Source organism: Oncorhynchus nerka, linkage group LG4 (genome assembly GCF_034236695.1).
Source record: "Oncorhynchus nerka isolate Pitt River linkage group LG4, Oner_Uvic_2.0, whole genome shotgun sequence".
Lineage (NCBI taxonomy): Eukaryota > Metazoa > Chordata > Actinopteri > Salmoniformes > Salmonidae > Oncorhynchus > Oncorhynchus nerka.
This window is the reverse complement of record NC_088399.1, coordinates 13,843,948-13,867,765: the sequence shown is the minus strand read 5'-3', so window position 1 is coordinate 13,867,765 and position 23,818 is coordinate 13,843,948. Positions and strand designations below refer to the sequence as shown.

Sequence of the window (23,818 nt, the reverse complement as noted above, 5' to 3'; positions counted from 1 at the left end):
TCTGTTACAGTAGACTGCTGTGTGCTCTGTTACAGTAGACTGCTCTGTGCTGTTACAGTAGACTGCTCTGTTACAGTAGACTGCTCTGTGCTCTGTTACAGTAGACTGCTGTTACAGTGCTCTGTTACAGTAGACTGCTGTGTGCTCTGTTACAGTAGACTGCTCTGTGCTGTCTGTTACAGTAGACTGCTCTGTGCTCTGTTACAGTAGACTGCTGTGTGCTCTGTTACAGTAGACTGCTCTGTGCTGTTACAGTAGACTGCTCTGTTACAGTAGACTGCTCTGTGCTCTGTTACAGTAGACTGCTCTGTGCTCTGTTACAGTAGACTGCTCTGTGCTCTGTTACAGTAGACTGCTGTGTGCTCTGTTACAGTAGACTGCTCTGTTGTGCTCTGTTACAGTAGACTGCTCTGTGCTCTGTTACAGTAGACTGCTCTGACTGCTCTGTTACAGTAGACTGCTCTGTGCTCTGTTACAGTAGACTGTTGTGCTCTGTTACAGTAGACTGCTCTGTTACAGTAGACTGCTCTGTGCTGTTACAGTAGACTGCTCTGCTCTGTTACAGTAGACTGCTCTGTGCTCTGTTACAGTAGACTGCTCTGTGCTCTGTTACAGTAGACTGCTCTGTGCTCTGTTACAGTAGACTGCTCTGTTACAGTAGCTCTGTTACAGTAGACTGCTCTGTTACAGTAGACTGCTCTGTTACAGTAGAGTAGTTACAGTAGACTGCTCTGTTACAGTAGACTGCTCACTGCTCTGTTAGACTGCTGTGTGCTCTGTTACAGTAGACTGCTGTGTGCTCTGTTACAGTAGACTGCTGTGTGGTCTGTTACAGTAGACTGCTCTGTGCTCTGTTACAGTAGACTGCTCTGTTACAGTAGACTGCTCTGTGCTGTTACAGTAGACTGCTCTGTGCTCTGTTACAGTAGACTGTGCTCTGTTACAGTAGACTGTTCTGTTCTGTGCTGTTACAGTAGACTGCTCTGTGCTCTGTTACAGTAGACTGCTGTGTGCTCTGTTACAGTAGACTGCTCTGTTACAGTAGACTGCTCTGTGCTGTTACAGTAGACTGCTCTGTGCTCTGTTACAGTAGACTGTGCTGTTACAGTAGACTGCTCTGTGCTGTTACAGTAGACTGCTCTGTGCTCTGTTACAGTAGACTGCTGTGTGCTCTGTTACAGTAGACTGCTCTGTTACAGTAGACTGCTCTGTGCTCTGTTACAGTAGACTGCTCTGTGCTCTGTTACAGTAGACTGCTCTGTGCTCTGTTACAGTAGACTGCTCTGTGCTCTGTTACAGTAGACTGCTCTGTGCTCTGTTACAGTAGACTGCTCTGTGCTCTGTTACAGTAGACTGCTGTGTGCTGTTACAGTAGACTGCTGTGTGCTGTTACAGTAGACTGCTCTGTTACAGTAGACTACTCTGTGCTCTACAGTAGACTGCTCTGTTACAGTAGACTGCTGTGTGCTCTGTTACAGTAGACTGCTGTGTGCTCTGTTACAGTAGACTGCTCTGTTACAGTAGACTGTGCTGTTACAGTAGACTGCTCTGTGCTGTTACAGTAGACTGCTCTGTGCTGTTACAGTTGACTGCTCTGTGCTCTGTTACAGTAGACTGCTCTGCTCTGCAGTAGACTCTGTGCTCTGTTACAGTAGACTGCTCTGTGCTCTGTTACAGTAGACTGCTGTGTGCTCTGTTACAGTAGACTGCTCTGCTGTTACAGTAGACTGCTACAGTGACTGCTCTGTTACAGTAGACTGTGTGCTCTGTTACAGTAGACTCTAGACTGCTCTGTGCTCTGTTACAGTAGACTACTCTGTGCTGTTACAGTAGACTGCTCTGTTACAGTAGACTGCTGTGTGCTCTGTTACAGTAGACTGCTCTGTGCTCTGTTACAGTAGACTGCTGTGTGCTGTTACAGTAGACTGCTCTGTGCTCTGTTACAGTAGACTGCTCTGTGCTCTGTTACAGTAGACTGCTCTGTGCTCTGTTACAGTAGACTGCTCTGTGCTCTGTTACAGTAGACTGATTGATGATTTCCTGCATTTATCAGTGTGCCATCAACTAACCTGATTTCAGATGTGTCCATGTAAACAGGATTATTAGGAAAATCATTCTTCTTGCAAAGCATGTAAACGTTTTAATCAAACTATTATATTAATCTGATTATCCACAATAATCGCATGATTGTGTGCATGTAACCGTACTCAGTGATTGACAGAATGAGAACTTGGATTTTATTTGACAGTAGTTAGACCTATGGGTGGCAGCCTTTCTCAACCTAGTCCTCAGGGCCCATATATTTGGCTGGGTTTAGAAATGCTGATTTAGACTGAATGTGAAATAGAAAAGGTCCATCTATTGTAACAACCTCTTTCTCCTACTTTCTATATTAATCTGATTATCCTAATCTGATTGTGTGCATGTCCCTCTGACTCATTCTCAGTAGTTAGACCTGGCAGCCCTTCTTCCTGTCTTTCCATCTGTCTTTGTCCCCTACTCATTCTCTATCGCGCTCCCCTTCTTCCTGTCTTTCCATCTGTCTTTGTCCCCTACTCATTCTCTATCGCGCTCCCCTTCTTCCTGTCTTTCCATCTCTCTTTGTCCCCTACTCATTCTCTATCGCGCTCCCCTTCTTCCTGTCTTTGTCCCCTACTCATTCTCTATCGCGCTCCCCTTCTTCCTGTCTTTCCATCTCTCTTTGTCCCCTACTCATTCTCTATCGCGCTCCCCTTCTTCCTGTCTTTGTCCCCTACTCATTCTCTATCGCGCTCCCCTTCTTCCTGTCTTTCCATCTGTCTTTATCCCCTACTCATTCTCTATCGCGCTCCCCTTCTTCCTGTCTTTATCCCCTACTCATTCTCTATCGCGCTCCCCTCCCTTCCTGTCTTTCCATCTGTCTTTATCCCCTACTCATTCTCTATCGCGCTCCCCTCCCTTCCTGTCTTTCCATCTGTCTTTATCCCCTACTCATTCTCTATCGCGCTCCCCTCCCTTCCTGTCTTTCCATCTGTCTTTATCCCCTACTCATTCTCTATTGCGCTCCCCTCCCTTCCTGTCTTTCCATCTGTCTTTGTCCCCTACTCATTCTCTATCGCGCTCCCCTTCTTCCTGTCTTTATCCCCTACTCATTCTCTATCGTGCTCCCCTTCTTCCTGTCTTTATCCCCTACTCATTCTCTATCGCGCTCCCCTTCTTCCTGTCTTTATCCCCTACTCATTCTCTATCGTGCTCCCCTTCTTCCTGTCTTTATCCCCTACTCATTCTCTATCGCGCTCCCCTTCTTCCTGTCTTTATCCCCTACTCATTCTCTATCGTGCTCCCCTTCTTCCTGTCTTTATCCCCTACTCATTCTCTATCGCGCTCCCCTCCCTTCCTGTCTTTATCCCCTACTCATTCTCTATCGCGCTCCCCTTCTTCCTGTCTTTCCATCTGTCTTTGTCCCCTACTCATTCTCTATCGCGCTCCCCTTCTTCCTGTCTTTATCCCCTACTCATTCTCTATCGCGCTCCCCTTCTTCCTGTCTTTCCATCTGTCTTTGTCCCCTACTCATTCTCTATCGCGCTCCCCTCCCTCCCTTCCTGTCTTTCCATCTGTCTTTATCCCCTTCTCATTCTCTATCGCGCTCCCCTTCTTCCTGTCTTTATCCCCTACTCATTCTCTATCGTGCTCCCCTTCTTCCTGTCTTTATCCCCTACTCATTCTCTATCGTGCTCCCCTTCTTCCTGTCTTTATCCCCTACTCATTCTCTATCGCGCTCCCCTTCTTCCTGTCTTTATCCCCTACTCATTCTCTATCGCGCTCCCCTTCTTCCTGTCTTTATCCCCTACTCATTCTCTATCGCGCTCCCCTTCTTCCTGTCTTTATCCCCTACTCATTCTCTATCGCGCTCCCCTTCTTCCTGTCTTTATCCCCTACTCATTCTCTATCGCGCTCCCCTTCTTCCTGTCTTTATCCCCTACTCATTCTCTATCGTGCTCCCCTTCTTCCTGTCTTTATCCCCTACTCATTCTCTATCGCGCTCCCCTTCTTCCTGTCTTTATCCCCTACTCATTCTCTATCGCGCTCCCCTTCTTCCTGTCTTTCCATCTGTCTTTGTCCCCTACTCATTCTCTATCGCGCTCCCCTCCCTTCCTGTCTTTCCATCTGTCTTTGTCCCCTACTCATTCTCTATCGCGCTCCCTTCCCTTCCTGTCTTTCCATCTGTCTTTATCCCCTACTCATTCTCTATCGCGCTCCCCTCCCTCCCTTCCTGTCTTTCCATCTGTCTTTATCCCCTACTCATTCTCTATCGCGCTCCCCTTCTTCCTGTCTTCATCCCCCACTCATTCTCTATCGCGCTCCCCTCCCTCCCTGTCTTTCCATCTGTCTTTGTCCCCTACTCATTCTTTATCCTGCTCCCCTTCTTCCTGTCTTTGTCCCCTACTCATTCTCTATCGTGCTCCCCTTCTTCCTGTCTTTGTCCCCTACTCATTCTCTATCGCGCTCCCCTTCTTCCTGTCTTTGTCCCCTACTCATTCTCTATCGTGCTCCCCTTCTTCCTGTCTTTGTCCCCTACTCATTCTCTATCGCGCTCCCCTTCTTCCTGTCTTTATCCCCTACTCATTCTCTATCGTGCTCCCCTTCTTCCTGTCTTTATCCCCTACTCATTCTCTATCGCGCTCCCCTTCTTCCTGTCTTTATCCCCTACTCATTCTCTATCGCGCCCCTTCTTCCTGTCTTTATCCCCTACTCATTCTCTATCGTGCTCCCCTTCTTCCTGTCTTTATCCCCTACTCATTCTCTATCGCGCTCCCCTTCTTCCTGTCTTTATCCCCTACTCATTCTCTATCGCGCTCCCCTTCTTCCTGTCTTTATCCCCTACTCATTCTCTATCGTGCTCCCCTTCTTCCTGTCTTTATCCCCTACTCATTCTCTATCGCGCTCCCCTTCTTCCTGTCTTTCCATCTGTCTTTGTCCCCTACTCATTCTCTATCGCGCTCCCCTCCCTCCCTTCCTGTTTTTCCATCTGTCTTTATCCCCTACTCATTCTCTATCGCGCTCCCCTTCTTCCTGTCTTTATCCCCTACTCATTCTCTATCGTGCTCCCCTTCTTCCTGTCTTTATCCCCTACTCATTCTCTATCGCGCTCCCCTTCTTCCTGTCTTTATCCCCTACTCATTCTCTATCGTGCTCCCCTTCTTCCTGTCTTTATCCCCTACTCATTCTCTATCGCTCCCCTTCTTCCTGTCTTTATCCCCTACTCATTCTCTATCGCTCCCCTTCTTCCTGTCTTTATCCCCTACTCATTCTCTATCGCGCTCCCTTCTTCCTGTCTTTATCCCCTACTCATTCTCTATCGCGCTCCCCTTCTTCCTGTCTTTATCCCCTACTCATTCTCTATCGAGCTCCCCTTCTTCCTGTCTTTATCCCCTACTCATTCTCTATCGCGCTCCCCTTCTTCCTGTCTTTATCCCCTACTCATTCTCTATCGTGCTCCCCTTCTTCCTGTCTTTATCCCCTACTCATTCTCTATCGCGCTCCCCTTCTTCCTGTCTTTATCCCCTACTCATTCTCTATCGCGCTCCCCTTCTTCCTGTCTTTATCCCCTACTCATTCTCTATCGTGCTCCCCTTCTTCCTGTCTTTATCCCCTACTCATTCTCTATCGCGCTCCCCTTCTTCCTGTCTTTGTCCCCTACTCATTCTCTATCGCGCTCCCCTTCTTCCTGTCTTTGTCCCCTACTCATTCTCTATCGCGCTCCCCTTCTTCCTGTCTTTCCATCTGTCTTTGTCCCCTACTCATTCTCTATCGCGCTCCCTTCCCTTCCTGTCTTTCCATCTGTCTTTATCCCCTACTCATTCTCTATCGCGCTCCCCTCCCTCCCTTCCTGTCTTTCCATCTGTCTTTGTCCCCTACTCATTCTCTATCGCGCTCCCCTCCCTCCCTTCCTGTCTTTCCATCTGTCTTTATCCCCTACTCATTCTCTATCGCGCTCCCCTCCCTCCCTTCCTGTCTTTCCATCTGCCTTTATCCCCTACTCATTCTCTATCGCGCTCCCCTTCTTCCTGTCTTTATCCCCTACTCATTCTCTATCGCGCTCCCCTCCCTTCCTGTCTTTGTCCCCTACTCATTCTCTATCGCGCTCCCCTCCCTTCCTGTCTTTCCATCTGTCTTTATCCCCTACTCATTCTCTATCGCGCTCCCCTCCCTCCCTTCCTGTCTTTCCATCTGTCTTTATCCCCTACTCATTCTCTATCCCGCTCCCCTCCCTTCCTGTCTCCCCTTTACCAAGGAGCCTTCGGCTGTACTGGAGGACCTGAAGCTGGTCCAGTCCTCTGTTCTCCCCATCAAGAGTGACGACCTGGACCTGTTTGGACTGGGATTCCAGGATGTGGCGCCCAAGAGCAAGGAAAGCAGTGAGGACCAAGATGGTGAGCAAGGTTCCGAAGCAAAGTCATTGGAAATCATTGGAGTCATGATCACTATTCTGGACTAGTGTGTCTGTGTGTTTTATACTTTCACAGTTTGGGTATATGTATTGGTAAAACAATTCAGAGTTGTCTTAATTTTGCTAACTTGTCTTGCAGACCGAGAAAGTAGATCCTCAACAAAGGACAAGAAGAAGAAGAAGAAGAAAAGCAAAGAGGTAAGGTGAAAGGAGATGAGTCATCTTTACACCCTGTTTGTCATCCTCAACCAATAGTAACTATGGGACACGTCTGCTCCTTGCAGGAGGACGACAAAAGCAGCAAGAAACGACACAAACAGAAGAAAAAGGAGGAGTCAGGGAGCGGAGACGAGAAAGAGAAGAAAAAGAAGAAGTCAAAGTCGACCAAGAAAACCGGAGGCGTGGTTGACGACCTGGAGTCTTTCCTCGCCGGAGACGTAGACTACGAGGAGATGTAGAATATCCCCCCCAGCATCCAATCAGGACTACGTTCTACTTCAGCGTTCTAGGGTCAGGATGTAGCCATGAAGACGAGAGAATGCGTCGACTGACTGGCTGAGTGATCGAAGACTGCAATTCTCATTGGGTGATAGTTATTTCCCACTTCCTGACATTGTGGTGCCTCTACAGTGGTTAGATTTTGATAATTTGTGATTGACATTGACGTTGTTTGTTTTGCTTACCCTTTTACTGTACATGCAACACTACCGTCATACAACAACACTACCGTCATACAACAACACTACTGCAAAACTGTAGCTGGTATATCCAGGTTTTGAGTTTACGCTCAGAGGACAAAACCACCATTACTTTGATGTTTCCACGGTTGAATGCACTTGGGTACACTCACTGCAATGTCTTTGCTATTCCATTAGTCTTTTTCCATTGGGCCTGCTTTCTGGGAAAGGCTTTAGAACTGACCCTAGTACGGAGTTGTGACTTTCTATATGGGAGCGCTCTCCTTTACGCTGACCAGTGTTCAGGAGTCGGGGGACGTGTGTGCATTCATTATGAATTATGTTGAACATTGCTTCAGCAGCGATATAAATGTTATTTATGTTTATCTGGTGTTGGCTTTTCGAACTACGACTATGTCTAGGTACAGTAGGAGTTTGTGAGTGTTTACTGAACAAGACATTTTGGGAGTTTCTCTGAACTGATTCAGCAAATTTCACTGTGCATGATCATTTTGTTTTGGTTTGATGTCAATGCCTTAAGGAAAGCTTTACTTCAACACTGGAAAGGGTTACTTTAACACTGGAAAGGGTTACTTTAACACTGGAAAGGGTTACCTTAACACTGGAAAGGGTTACTTCAACACTGGAAAGGGTTACTTCAACACTGGAAAGGGTTACTTCAACACTGGAAAGGGTTACTTTAACACTGGAAAGGGTTACTTTAACACTGGAAAGGGTTACTTTAACACTGGAAAGTGGCGATATGAATGCCTTTTAGTAGTAGAGATCTGATTGTTCAATGATGCCGTCATTCTGGCAAAACACAATGCAAGGGAAGCCAAGATACAATGTTTTTTTTTTTCAACCTGCCGTTCTGTCATGTTGTTGTTTTTACTATGGGGCAGTTGTACAATGTCATTTGACATTTTTTCTCATTTCTTCCGTTAACCAAATGATGTGTTTCTTGAGACATGTTTTAATATTTCCGTGGTTACCTGTAACTTTTACACTAGTTTGCTTGGATCCTATTTCTTGATGTTGCTGAGCACCATGTGGGATGGTTTTGCTGTGTAGAGTGATATCTCATAGCCCTTACTGAACTTGTTTACTTTACTGTAGGGGAGTGTGGAAGTCTGCTAGTCAGTCATAACTACACACTACTATCTATCTACACTCCGATCCAGGGGATGTTTACAACAAAGTAAATGGCCTAAAGCTATTCATTCCACCTTAAGTCCCCTTAGAAAGAATTGACAAAATATCAGGAATGTATTTAGATATCATACAAGTATGCATTGTTACCATTCCATATTTATTTTGAAATATTAAGAAAATATTTTTGGACATTAAACAAATCCCATGTTAATATATCCATTATAGAAAAGTATATGCACAAATATTTATTCATGCATTTGTACTGCATATTTCTCTGTGTGTTTTTACCTTGCTCCTCTCTGTTGTCTCTAAAATAGGTATTTTGGACTGTCTTTAAAAGAGACACTACATATCCAATTCCACCCAGCCATCTAGGAGCCGTGACTCTAGTTTACTGCTAGTTAGGTATCCTTACCACTGCCTCACTGTATATCATCAGGGAGAACATGCAACATTTCCAGACTGTGTATCGGAACCTACTGTACATCAATAGAACTCTTACTTACGTCAATAGAACTGTTCCATCAATAGAACTCTTACTTACATCAATAGAACTGTCCCAAGAGACGGCTCTGCGAGCGTTTGTTGAATCAGGTAGACCTCTAGCTCTGTCTTTCCCTGACCGCTCGTATATTCTTGGTTCTCTCTGGTTGAAGGCGGTATACTCTGGGGACACCGGGGTCCCCTCACACCTTATCCCCTCTTCTGGCTTAGTCCTCTTTCTCACCCTAGGGAGTGATGTCATTTTTTGCTGTAGCCTAACCCTCCCAGCTGGCTTGACGGGAGGGAACCCAATGTGGCGAGGTGGACTCCCAGGCTGACCATGTGGTCATCCTCATGCAGCTGTCAGGCTAGCTGCTAGGCCAGGGCACCCACCCCTACCGCTCACTATGGAGCAAATCCTAACTTCCTCTCCAGTCAAATAATGTCAGTTGGTGTCCTGTTGACATTAACGCATGACTAAGTGGAAGTTAGGAGTCACCCCTATGAAAGTCAAATCCCAGGCGAGCCATGTCAACTCATCTGCATGAGCGTCACTGTGAGAAACAACAACACACCTGGCTGTATCACTGTAGAATTTGAATTTGTAGAACAGACATTGTTAGTGCATACATTATGGAGGAATAGTGTCTTTTCTAGGCATTCTAATTCTGTGTTTATGTAATATAACCCAGTCCTACCCAGACCTGTTTTGTTTTTTGGTGGTTGATTTTGTTTCATTGAATTATTCTGCTTTTTGTTCAATGATGTGTGAAGGAATTTATTTTGATTCATGTAGCTCAAACCAATGCAACTTTTTGTTTACTGCTTTTTCTGTGGTATGATGTCTTCTGGGTAAAGTTAAAACAGGAACCATCCAAATCATGCAAACTGCCAGTGAAATGTGGCAACAAGCGAACTTATTGCTGTTACCTCTTGGTTACATTTTCCCAAAAATTCCACCTTGATTGTAAATGTAATATCCGTTGTGCATTGTCTTCATCTTGCTCCCTGCATATTGTCTTTGTTGAGGTAGTTGTGTGTATAGTTGATTGAACTGTTGGTTGAATTTGGTCTGTTTATGTGTATGCATCTGAATATATTGAGAGATGGTGGGCAACTGGGGGGGGAAGAGATTATTTTGACATTCCTCTTATGCATCTACACACTGTAAGTGATAAAATTGTCTAATAAATGCAAAAATAATTTCATTTTTTGCCACAAAATTTCATGAATTGGCATGTTTGTAATGACCAGAGTTATTGTCTAAACCTTTATTTTACAGTATGTAGTCTGTTCCATTATAGTCTGGTGATAAAACAATCAGCTGAAATACAGAAACAGATATAGCAGTTGTAAGACCTATGTAACAACAGTTGTAAATACAGTCCATTATTTTTGTGACAGCTAAATGTAAAGTGGGATATCTTTTCTGCTCTCCAGAAGCCGTACTTCTGGTTTCAGGTCTAAAAGATCTACATTCATTCAGATGACCAAAACATTACACTTACACACATTGTCATACCGTTGAAGGGACAGTTCAGCAGAATCTTTCTCTTTTTCAATCCATTGCTCCCAAAAGGTATGTTTTCTCTGCAGCCACTGGGGGGCAGTGTGATAAAATAGATGAATGTTTCGACAGGTCGTTCAACTCAAGGCCCAGTGTGTGAAATGCACGAGTGCATTAGGTTCTATAGAGCACTGGATTTCATAAGCGCCAAAGTGCAGTGAGATGAATATACTAACTCTCAATGACAAATTACTCGCATTAAAGACAATGTAACTTTCCAACTTTTTTGCGAGTCAAGTGAAGAGAGCAGTTGGTTTGGTAATTGGTACTTCTGATATCTATACATTTACTGTGTGTCCATGTATTGCTCATTGAGGAATTGCTTTGCCTATGAAGGTTTTCAGTTTTTCTGTGAAGCTCACAGGACGTGTTACTTAGCAACAGGGTTGGGGTCAATTCCATTTCAATTCCAGTCAATTCAGAAAGTAAGCCAAATTCCAAATCCAAACTTTCCTTATTGAAATGCATTGAAAAGAATTGGAATTTCCATGTACTTCCTGAATTGACTGGAATTGACCTCAACCCTGCTTTGCACCACTTCACAGCAAAACTCCATTATTTTCTGTCAACATATTGTTGCAGTATTATCTCCAGCCAGTATGGTCAATCACATGGGACTAACATTGCATTGCAATTCATTCTTATAATTGTACGGCTTTGATGCAAACCTCTGAAATCCATTCTCTGTTATTCTTCGATGATTTGTTGATATAATTTGCAGTGAAGTGAACTAGATGAACGGTATGCTTGTCCCAGGCGATATGCTGCGAAAAATATATGGTGCATAAAGCCATACAATATCAAATGTCATTGAGAATTATGAAGTTGATTTTCTTACGGTAATGGAAATTGTTTTCTATGTGTCAAGTGCAAGACCTGGCTCTACATGTTTTGAAACACATGAACACCCTATATACATGACTCCCAGGTTAATCTCATAATAGTACATGTGGAGATTTCATGGTTTTTATCATCATTGTCATGAAGTGTATGCCGTTTTCACAGTGAGATGGTTATACATAGTCAGACCTGACAGGGCCACACCTGCAGCAATTAAGAACCTGTCAGCTCATGATGTACTTCACTGAGAACTCTCTGCAAAGCTTTGTCTGTCTTTCACGCTCGCTCTCGCTCTCTCTCTCTCTCTCCCTCTCTCTCTCGCTCTTTCCCTCACTCCTCTCTCTCTCTCTCTTGCTCTCTCTCTCCCTCCCTCCCTCTCTCTCGCTCTTTCCCTCACTCCTCTCTCTCTCTTGCTCTCTCTCTCTTCCACTCTCTCTCCCTCTCCCTTTCTCTATCTCCCTCACTCTCTCTCCCTCCCTCTTGCTCTCTCTCCCTCACTCTCTCACTCTCTCTGTCTCTCTTGCTCTTTCTCACTCTCTCTCTCTCTCTCCCTCCCTGTCTCTCTTGTATTGCCCTTTCGTTGGCCTGAGTTTTATTTTTAGCACAATTCATTTTTGCACAAGGGAACCAATTATTGGAATGACACTGGATACTTGACATTGTTTTTCATTCAACGCAGAGAAAACAGGTTTCAAAAGCGATCCAGTGGAGTGGTCACTTTTGTTTACACCACGTCTTTGAAAACTGTTATTTAAATAGGCTTCTATCATAATGTGGACTTTAGGACTTTTGTTTACAACACATCTTTGAACACTTATTTAAATAAGCTTCTATCATAATGTGGACTTCAGGACTTTTGTTTAATTAAAAGAAGGAACCGTCCACACAGACCTGGGTACTCTTCTTTAAGGCTTTTCCAGAGGAAATGAATACCTTATTCTCAGTTCCCCGCTGCACTCCCAGGAGGACGAATACATACATACACTCCAAAACTAAATAAACAACTTGCAGTGTGATGGTGCATACCCCTCACAGCAGCATTCATTTATGACACTGCTATGGTCCCGTATTCTGAAATTGCATCCTGACTCTATCCTATTGGCTGTTGAGGTTGGTTGCCTAGGAGACAGACAATGTCCTGATAGGCAGTTGAGAGAGCCAGCGCTGTCTGAATGTGAGTGATGTTCTCTCTTGGTTAATTCCTTTTCACATCCAGGAAAATGCTGGCAATGTTCCCCACAGTTGATCAATTCAATGTTGTTGAAATTCCCTGCATAGCCTACGTGGAAATGCTAGAATGGATTATGTATGTGATTGGATCACTCTTTAATTTCTAATTAAAGCAACTTTGGGAATTAATTTGATCAGTATTACTTAGTATGCCAAGTATACACCCTTCAGAAGTACAACCTATAATTATTTTCAGAAGTGCTTAACACTCCTATATTCTTCTTCCAATAACTGCAGTTTGGAGGTCACCGCATATTTTATGTGGTTGTTGTGGTTGTTGATCTAAATGTATAGAGCTGTGTAGCTCTTATGAATGGCCTGTTATGAACCATACACTAACGTGTTACAGCATTAGCTCAACTGAGTAGATGTTTGACCCTGCACTTGACTGCACCATATTTAATCCCACCCTGTTCTGTGCTTTAGGATCAACAGACAGGCCGAATAAATTGAACAGATTTATATGAGAGCATGAAAATATCACTTTCTTGTGGTTTAACAGAGCCGTAAATGAGTGTGAAAAGCTCATATCCAAACCAGCACAGTTTGGTTCGGGTCAGTGCAATGGTGTATAAAGGGTATTGGAAAGCACCATCCTGACAAACGGACAACTCTCAGACACAGATGTTACTGTACATGTGCATCCTTGACATAATGGAATCTAGTAAATGATCAACAGACTAGTTGACCTATTGTATCAACAGATATTAGTATTGAACCAAAGTTTCTGACCTAGAAGCAGAATTAATTTTTTCCTATGTGGAAATGGATGTTGCTATTAGATCACTTTTCCAATGGCATTATCACCATTATGATCTCCAGAGGCTGTTTGACACACGTGATCTCCAGATCACAACCCTCCCCTGTCCAACAAGGTTTAAAGAGGGTGCTGTGAATGAATGTATATGTAGAATGTATATAGTGCTGTGTTGGTCCTACTGTCAATGGTCTCCATAGGCTTGACTTCCTACCTATGTCCTATTCTAATTGACAGTTGTCCTTTCTGGATATAGATTTCTACTTCTATAGAATGCCAAGGTTAACCCACACAAACCAGGGCGTAAAGTTCTGCACCAATTAAAGACTCTCAACAAAAGTTACGGTGAAATGTAGTCAGGGAAGGTCTGAAATGTGACTGTAAGGTGTTACTCATGAACCGTCTGACGTAAAAGACGTGTTTCGGTGTTTTCTCTCTGTTGTTGGTGGTGGAGAGGCGTTGAATGATAAAGCCTCTACTGAAGAGGAAATATTAGCTCCTCAATTGCTCTACTTAGTTTTCCCCGCAGATGTTTCCTGGGATAGTGTATATCTGCGCATGTGTAGGCCTATTTGTGAATGCTGCTATGTAATCAGGAGTGTACTGTAGGTGACTTCTGTGTGTTTCTGAGCTTACATATGCTAATATCCACACGTGTGTGAGTGGGTCCGGTCCATTCACATCCCTATTAAGACGTGGTCTATGAAGACTCTTCAACAGCATGGCAACAGATGGTCCTGTCACTACCTGGTCATGGTACAAACACAATAATAACTCATAACGGTTCGGTACGGGACAATTCCCCATGCAACCACCGCCAATTACTGACAATGCACTGAGACATGCAACCACCGCCAATTACTGACAATGCACTGAGACATGCAACCACCGCCAATTACTGACAATGCACTGAGACATGCAACCACCGCCAATTACTGACAATGCACTGAGACATGCAACCACCGCCAATTACTGACAATGCACTGAGACATGCAACCACCGCCAATTACTGACAATGCACTGAGACATGCAACCACCGCCAATTACTGACAATGCACTGAGACATGCAACCACCGCCAATTACTGACAATGCACTGAGACATGCAACCACCGCCAATTACTGACAATGCACTGAGACATGCAACCACCGCCAATTACTGACAATGCACTGAGACATGCAACCACCGCCAATTACTGACAATGCACTGAGACATGCAACCACCGCCAATTACTGACAATGCACTGAGACATGCAACCACCGCCAATTACTGACAATGCACTGAGACATGCAACCACCGCCAATTACTGACAATGCACTGAGACATGCAACCACCGCCAATTACTGACAATGCACTGAGACATGCAACCACCGCCAATTACTGACAATGCACTGAGACATGCTACCACCGCCAATTACTGCAGTCTTATCCCCTACCCCCATCTCACTGAAGTCTTATCCCCTATCACCCCCCATCTCACTGCAGTCTTATCCCCTATCACCCGCCATCTCACTGAAGTCTTATCCCCTACCCCCCATCTCACTGAAGTCTTATCCCCCATCACCCCCATCTCTCTGAAGTCTTATCCCCCTATCACCCCCATCTCACTGAAGTCTTATCCCCTATCACCCCCATCTCACTGCAGTCTTATCCCCTATCACCTGCCATCTCACTGCAGTCTTATCCCCTATCACCCCCCATCTCACTGAAGTCTTATCCCCTATCACCCGCCATCTCACTGAAGTCTTATCCCCTATCACCCCCATCTCACTGAAGTCTTATCCCCTATCACCCCCATCTCACTGCAGTCTTATCCCCTATCACCCCCATCTCACTGCAGTCTTATCCCCTATCATTCCCCATTTCACTGCAGTCTTATCCCCTATAATTCCCTATCTCGCTGAAGTCTTATCCCCTATCACCCCCATCTCACTGCAGTCTTATCCCCCTATCACCCCCATCTCACTGCAGTCTTATCCCCCTATCACCCCCATCTCACTGCAGTCTTATCCCCTATCATTCCCCATCTCGCTGAAGTCTTATCCCCATCACCCCCAGCTCACTGCAGTCTTATCCCCCTATCACCCCCAATCTCACTGCAGTCTTATCCCCTATCACCCCCATCTCACCGCAGTCTTATCCCCCTATCACCCCCATCTCACTGCAGTCTTATCCCCCTATCACCCCCATCTCACTGCAGTCTTATCCCCTATCACCCCCATCTCACTGCAGTCTTATCCCCTATCATTCCCCATTTCACTGCAGTCTTATCCCCTATCATTCCCCATCTCACTGAAGTCTTATCCCCTATCACCCGCCATCTCACTGAAGTCTTATCCCCTATCACCCCCATCTCACTGAAGTCTTATCCCCTATCACCCCCATCTCACTGCAGTCTTATCCCCTATCACCCCCATCTCAATGCAGTCTTATCCCCTATCATTCCCCATCTCACTGCAGTCTTATCCCCCTATCACCCCCATCTCACTGCAGTCTTATCCCCCTATCATTCCCCATTTCACTGCAGTCTTATCCCCTATCATTCCCCATCTCACTGAAGTCTTATCCCCTATCACCCGCCATCTCACTGAAGTCTTATCCCCTATCACCCCCATCTCACTGAAGTCTTATCCCCTATCACCCCCATCTCACTGCAGTCTTATCCCCTATCACCCCCATCTCAATGCAGTCTTATCCCCCTATCATTCCCATTTCACTGCAGTCTTATCCCCCTATCATTCCCTATCTCGCTGAAGTCTTATCCCCTATCACCCCCATCTCACTGCAGTCTTATCCCCCTATCACCCCCATCTCACTGCAGTCTTATCCCCTATCACCCCCATCTCACTGCAGTCTTATCCCCCTATCATTCCCCATCTCGCTGAAGTCTTATCCCCCATCACCCCCAGCTCACTGCAGTCTTATCCCCTATCACCCCCAATCTCACTGCAGTCTTATCCCCTATCACCCCCATCTCACTGCAGTCTTATCCCCTATCACCCCCAATCTCACTGCAGTCTTATCCCCCTATCACCCCCATCTCACCGCAGTCTTATCCCCCTATCACCCCCATCTCACTGCAGTCTTATCCCCTATCACCCCCATCTCACTGCAGTCTTATCCCCTATCACCCCCATCTCACTGCAGTCTTATCCCCCTATCATTCCCCATTTCACTGCAGTCTTATCCCCTATCATTCCCCATCTCACTGAAGTCTTATCCCCCTATCACCCGCCATCTCACTGAAGTCTTATCCCCTATCACCCCCATCTCACTGAAGTCTTATCCCCCTATCACCCCCATCTCACTGCAGTCTTATCCCCCTATCACCCCCATCTCAATGCAGTCTTATCCCCCTATCATTCCCCATCTCACTGCAGTCTTATCCCCTATCACCCCCATCTCACTGCAGTCTTATCCCCTATCATTCCCCATTTCACTGCAGTCTTATCCCCTATCATTCCCCATCTCACTGAAGTCTTATCCCCTATCACCCGCCATCTCACTGAAGTCTTATCCCCTATCACCCCCATCTCACTGAAGTCTTATCCCCTATCACCCCCATCTCACTGCAGTCTTATCCCCTATCACCCCCATCTCAATGCAGTCTTATCCCCTATCATTCCCCATTTCACTGCAGTCTTATCCCCTATCATTCCCTATCTCGCTGAAGTCTTATCCCCCTATCACCCCCATCTCACTGCAGTCTTATCCCCTATCACCCCCATCTCACTGCAGTCTTATCCCCCTATCACCCCCATCTCACTGCAGTCTTATCCCCTATCATTCCCCATCTCGCTGAAGTCTTATCCCCCATCACCCCCAGCTCACTGCAGTCTTATCCCCCTATCACCCCCAATCTCACTGCAGTCTTATCCCCTATCACCCCCATCTCACTGCAGTCTTATCCCCTATCACCCCCCAATCTCACTGCAGTCTTATCCCCTATCACCCCCCATCTCACCGCAGTCTTATCCCCTATCACCCCCATCTCACTGCAGTCTTATCCCCTATCACCCCCCATCTCACTGCAGTCTTATCCCCTATCACCCCCATCTCACTGCAGTCTTATCCCCCTATCATTCCCCATTTCACTGCAGTCTTATCCCCTATCATTCCCCATCTCACTGAAGTCTTATCCCCTATCACCCGCCATCTCACTGAAGTCTTATCCCCTATCACCCCCATCTCACTGAAGTCTTATCCCCCTATCAACCCCCATCTCACTGCAGTCTTATCCCCCTATCACCCCCATCTCAATGCAGTCTTATCCCCCTATCATTCCCCATTTCACTGCAGTCTTATCCCCTATCATTCCCTATCTCGCTGAAGTCTTATCCCCTATCACCCCCATCTCACTGCAGTCTTATCCCCTATCACCCCCATCTCACTGCAGTCTTATCCCCCTATCACCCCCATCTCACTGCAGTCTTATCCCCTATCATTCCCCATCTCGCTGAAGTCTTATCCCCCATCACCCCCAGCTCACTGCAGTCTTATCCCCTATCACCCCCAATCTCACTGCAGTCTTATCCCCCTATCACCCCATCTCACTGTAGTCTTATCCCCCTATCACCCCCATCTCACTGCAGTCTTATCCCCTATCACCCCCATCTCACTGCAGTCTTATCCCCTATCACCCCCATCTCACTGCAGTCTTATCCCCTATCATTCCCCATTTCACTGCAGTCTTATCCCCTATCATTCCCTATTTCGCTGAAGTCTTATCCCCTATCACCCCCATCTCACTGCAGTCTTATCCCCTATCACCCCCTCCCCCATCTCTCATCTTCCATTCAGCCACCAACAGACAGTAATTATTTTCGTCAACAGAAAGTTTGGCATCCAGCCAAGTCTACTCATTACTCAGGAAAAAAAATTGCATTTCACAGCATGGGACTAAAGGAACCATCAAAGGCAGCTTGCCTGACAGCTTTCGCTTCCACAGGAGAGGAGAGAGAGAGATAAAGAGAGGGAGAGCGACCACTGATGAGTAAGCGGTAGACATTTACATTATAGGGGGAGGGAGAGAAAGCTCACACTAAGAGAGTGAACGTTATTTATAATAAGGGTTACATGGAGGAAATTTGACCTCTCTGAAGTGAACGTGGATGGCCCTCCCTTCAGCAAAATATATTTGACCTAAACCCTCCCTAAATGCTTAAAAAATCAAGCAAGAGTCATGTAATTCGTCCTGTAAGAATTACATGGCAACACAAGAATTAGGGCTGATTGCCAGAAGGTTGTGGCTTTGCAGACCACTGTAGACAAGAGTAAGACCTTTTCAAAGTAAAATAATTGGAAGTCTGAGAAAAAATGTACTTTATAAACATTTCATGCAATTATACCTCATTTTACATATTAGCTGAATCTTTTTTAATACCACACAAATTAAATGACAGGCTGAGAATGGATAGAAAGATAGGCCTGTGTGTTCATCTTATCATATTTCTCCAATGCAAATCAGTGTCTTGTTTGCAATGAAATTGTCCCTGTTTGCAAATAATTAAATATGAGACATCATTAAGAATCTGACCATGGTACTTTAAAAAGTTGGGTCTACCTTTCCACCCCAGACAGAGTAGGTCTACCTTTCCACCCTAGACAGAGTAGGTCTACCTTTCCACCCTAGACGGAGTAGGTCTACCTTTCCACCCCAGACAGAGTAGACCTACCTTTCCACCCCAGACAGAGTAGACCTACTTTTCCACCCCAGACAGAGTAGACCTACCTTTCCACCCCAGACAGAGTAGGCCTACCTTTCCACCCCAGACAGAGTAGGCCTACCTTTCCACCCCAGACAGAGTAGGCCTACCTTTCCACCCCAGACAGAGTAGGCCTACCTTTCCACCCCAGACAGAGTAGGCCTACCTTTCCACCCCAGACAGAGTAGGCCTACCTTTCCACCCCAGACAGAGTAGGCCTACCTTTCCACCCCAGACAGGCCTACCTTTCCACCCCAGACAGAGTAGGCCTACCTTTCCACCCCAGACAGAGTAGGCCTACCTTTCCACCCCAGACAGAGTAGGCCTACCTTTCCACCCCAGACAGAGTAGGCCTACCTTTCCACCTAGACAGAGTAGGTCTACCTTTCCACCCCAGACAGAGTAGGCCTACCTTTCCACCCCAGACAGAGTAGACCTACCTTTCCACCCCAGACAGAGTAGACCTACCTTTCCACCCCAGACAGAGTAGGCCTACCTTTCCACCCCAGACAGAGTAGGCCTACCTTTCCACCCCAGACAGAGTAGACCTACCTTTCCACCCCAGACAGAGTAGACCTACTTTTCCACCCCAGACAGAGTAGACCTACCTTTCCACCCCAGACAGAGTAGACCTACCTTTCCACCCCAGACAGAGTAGGCCTACCTTTCCACCCGAGACAGAGTAGACCTACTTTCCACCCCAGACAGAGTAGGTCTACCTTTCCACCCCAGATAGAGTAGACCTACCTTTCCACCCCAGACCCAGCCTACCTTTCCACCCCAGAGTAGACCTACCTTTCCACCCCAGACAGAGTAGACCTACCTTTCCACCCCAGACAGAGTAGGACCTACCTTTCCACCCCAGACAGAGTAGGCCTACCTTTCCACCCCCAGACAGAGTAGACCTACCTTTCCACCCCAGACAGAGTAGACCTACCTTTCCACCCCAGACAGAGTAGGCCTACCTTTCCACCCCAGACAGAGTAGACCTACCTTTCCACCCCAGACAGAGTAGGCCTACCTTTCCACCCCAGACAGAGTAGGCCTACCTTTCCACCCCAGACAGAGTAGGTCTACCTTTCCACCCCAGACAGAGTAGACCTACCTTTCCACCCCAGACAGAGTAGGCCTACCTTTCCACCCCAGACAGAGTAGACCTACCTTTCCACCCCAGACAGAGACCTACCTTTTCACCCCAGACAGAGTAGGCCTACCTTTCCACCTAGACAGAGTAGGTCTACCTTTCCACCCCAGACAGAGTAGGCCTACCTTTCCACCCCAGACAGAGTAGGCCTACCTTTCCACCCAGACAGAGTAGGCCTACCTTTCCACCCCAGACAGAGTAGGCCTACCTTTCCACCCCAGACAGAGTAGACCTACCTTTCCACCCCAGACAGAGTAGGCCTACCTTTCCACCCCAGACAGAGTAGACCTACCTTTCCACCCCAGACAGAGTAGACCTACCTTTCCACCCCAGACCACCCCACCCCAGACAGAGTAGGCCTACCTTTCCACCCCAGACAGAGTAGGCCTACCTTTCCACCCCAGACAGAGTAGGCCTACCTTTCCACCCCAGACAGAGTAGGCCTACCTTTCCACCCCAGACAGAGTAGGCCTACCTTTCCTGCCTTTCCACCCCAGACAGAGTAGGTCTACCTTTCCACCCCAGACAGAGTAGGCCTACCTTTCCACCCCAGACAGAGTAGGTCTACCTTTCCACCCCAGACAGAGTAGGTCTACCTTTCCACCCCAGACAGAGTAGACCTACCTTTCCACCCCAGACAGAGTAGGCCTACCTTTCCACCCCAGACAGAGTAGACCTACCTTTCCACCCCAGACAGAGTAGACCTACCTTTCCACCCCAGACAGAGTAGGCCTACCTTTCCACCCCAGACAGAGTAGTCCTACCTTTCCACCCCAGACAGAGTAGACCTACCTTTCCACCCCAGACAGAGTAGGTCTACCTTTCCACCCCAGACAGAGTAGGTCACCTTTCCACCCCAGACAGAGTAGGTCTACCTTTCCACCCCAGACAGAGTAGGTCTACCTTTCCACCCCAGACAGAGTAGGTCTACCTTTCCACCCCAGACAGAGTAGGCCTACCTTTCCACCCCAGACAGAGTAGACCTACCTTTCCACCCCCAGACAGAGTAGGTCTACCTTTCCACCCCAGACAGAGTAGGACCTACCTTTCCACCCCAGACAGTAGCCTACCTTTCCACCCCAGACAGAGTAGACCTGCCTTTCACCCCTACTACCTTTCCACCCCAGACAGAGTAGGCCTACCTTTCCACCCCAGACAGAGTAGACCTACCTTTCCACCCCAGACAGAGTAGACCTACCTTTCCACCCCAGACAGAGTAGGACCTACCTTTCCACCCCAGACAGAGTAGGCCTACCTTTCCACCCCAGACAGAGTAGGTCTACCTTTCCACCCCAGACAGAGTAGGTCTACCTTTCCACCCCAGACAGAGTAGGTCTACCTTTCCACCCCAGACAGAGTAGACCTACCTTTCCACCCCAGACAGAGTAGGCCTACCTTTCCACCCCAGACAGAGTAGACCTACCTTTCCACCCCAGACAGAGTAGGCCTACCTTTCCACCCCAGACAGAGTAGACCTACATTTCCACCCCAGACAGAGTAGGTCTACCTTTCCACCCCAGACAGAGTAGACCTACCTTTTCCACCCCAGACAGAGTAGGCCTACCTTTCCACCCCAGACAGAGTAGACCTACCTTTCCACCCCAGACAGAGTAGGCCTACCTTTCCTTTCCACCCCAGACAGAGTAGACCTACCTTTCCACCCCAGACAGAGTAGGTCTACCTTTCCACCCCAGACAGAGTAGGTCTACCTTTCCACCCCAGACAGAGTAGACCTACCTTTCCACCCCAGACAGAGTAGGCCTACCTTTCCACCCCAGACAGAGTAGACCTACCTTTCCACCCCAGACAGAGTAGACCTACCTTTCCACCCCAGACAGAGTAGGCCTCCACCCCAGACCTTTCCACCCCAGACAGAGTAGACCTACCTTTCCACCCCAGAGAGTAGGTCTACCTTTCCACCCTAGACAGAGTAGGTCTACCTTTCCACCCCAGACAGAGTAGGTCTACCTTTCCACCCCAGACAGAGTAGACCTACCTTTCCACCCCAGACAGAGTAGGCCTACCTTTCCACCCCAGACAGAGTAGACCTGCTTTCCACCCCAGACAGAGTAGACCTACCTTTCCACCCCAGACAGAGTAGGACCTACCTTTCCACCATAGACAGAGTAGGCCTACCTTTCCACCCCAGACAGAGTAGGCCTACCTTTCCACCCCAGACAGAGTAGGTCTACCTTTCCACCCCAGACTACCTTTAGGCCTACCTTTCCACCCCAGACAGAGTAGACCTACCTTTCCACCCCAGACAGAGTAGGCCTACCTTTCCACCCCAGACAGAGTAGGCCTACCTTTCCACCCCCAGAGTAGGTCTACCTTTCCACCCAGACAGAGTAGGTCTACCTTTCCACCCCAGACAGAGTAGACCTACCTTTTCACCCCAGACAGAGTAGGTCTACCTTTCCACCATAGACAGAGTAGGTCTACCTTTCCACCATAGACAGAGTAGGTCTACCTTTCCACCCCAGACAGAGTAGGCCTACCTTTCCACCCCAGAGAGTAGGTCTACCTTTCCACCCTAGACAGAGTAGGTCTACCTTTCCACCCCAGACAGAGTAGGCCTACCTTTCCACCCCAGACAGAGTAGACCTACATTTCCACCCCAGACAGAATAGGTCTACCTTTCCACCCCAGACAGAGTAGACCTACCTTTCCACCCCAGACAGAGTAGGCCTACCTTTCCACCCCAGATAGAGTAGACCTACTTTTCCACCCCAGACAGAGTAGACCTACCTTTCCACCCCAGACAGAGTAGGCCTACCTTTCCACCCCAGACAGAGTAGGCCTACCTTTCCACCCCAGACAGAGTAGACCTACCTTTCCACCCCAGACAGAGTAGGCCTACCTTTCCACCCCAGACAGAGTAGGCCTACCTTTCCACCCCAGACAGAGTAGACTTCCACCCCAGAGTAGTAGGTCTACCTTTCCACCCCAGACAGAGTAGGTCTACCTTTCCACCCCAGACAGAGTAGACCTACCTTTCCACCCCAGACAGAGTAGGTCTACCTTTCCACCCCAGACAGAGTAGACCTACCCCACCCCAGACAGAGTAGGCCTACCTTTCCACCCCAGACAGAGTAGGTCTACCTTTCCACCCCAGACAGAGTAGGCCTACCTTTCCACCCCAGAGAGTAGGTCTACCTTTCCACCCTAGACAGAGTAGGTCTACCTTTCCACCCCAGACAGAGTAGCCTACCTTTCCACCCCAGACAGAGTAGACCTACCTTTCCACCCCAGACAGAGTAGGCCTACCTTTCCACCCCAGACAGAGTAGACCTACCTTTCCACCCCAGACAGAGTAGACCTACCTTTTCACCCCAGACAGAGTAGGTCTACCTTTCCACCATAGACAGAGTAGGTCTACCTTTCCACCCCAGACAGAGTAGGCCTACCTTTCCACCCCAGAGAGTAGGTCTACCTTTCCACCCTAGACAGAGTAGGTCTACCTTTCCACCCCAGACAGAGTAGGCCTACCTTTCCACCCCAGACAGAGTAGGCCTACCTTTCCACCCCAGACAGAGTAGACCTACCTTTCCACCCCAGACAGAGTAGGCCTACCTTTCCACCCCAGACAGAGTAGGCCTACCTTTCCACCCCAGACAGAGTAGGTCTACCTTTCCACCCTAGACAGAGTAGGTCTACCTTTCCACCCCAGACAGAGTAGATCTACATTTCCACCCCAGACAGAGTAGGTCTACCTTTCCACCCCAGACAGAGTAGGTCTACCTTTCCACCATAGACAGAGTAGGTCTACCTTTCCACCCCAGACAGAGTAGGCCTACCTTTCCACCCCAGAGAGTAGGTCTACCTTTCCAC

The 23,818-nt window shown here is 47.4% G+C and overlaps 1 protein-coding gene across 4 annotated transcripts in view; it reads left to right on the top strand.

Annotated features, from left to right (window-relative positions):
* LOC115118437 (rab-like protein 6) overlaps positions 1-9,953 on the top strand; it is a 41,183-nt gene extending 31,230 nt beyond the window's left edge. For all 4 annotated transcript variants that reach the window (XM_029647045.2, XM_029647040.2, XM_029647064.2 and 1 more), the window contains 3 exons: positions 6,275-6,413; positions 6,570-6,628; positions 6,715-9,953. In XM_029647045.2, the coding sequence (XP_029502905.2) occupies positions 6,275-6,413; positions 6,570-6,628; positions 6,715-6,888 (372 nt within the window). In that variant the 3' untranslated portion in view covers positions 6,889-9,953. The remainder of the gene's footprint in view (positions 1-6,274; positions 6,414-6,569; positions 6,629-6,714) is intronic.
* The last annotated feature ends 13,865 nt before the right edge of the window (positions 9,954-23,818 follow it).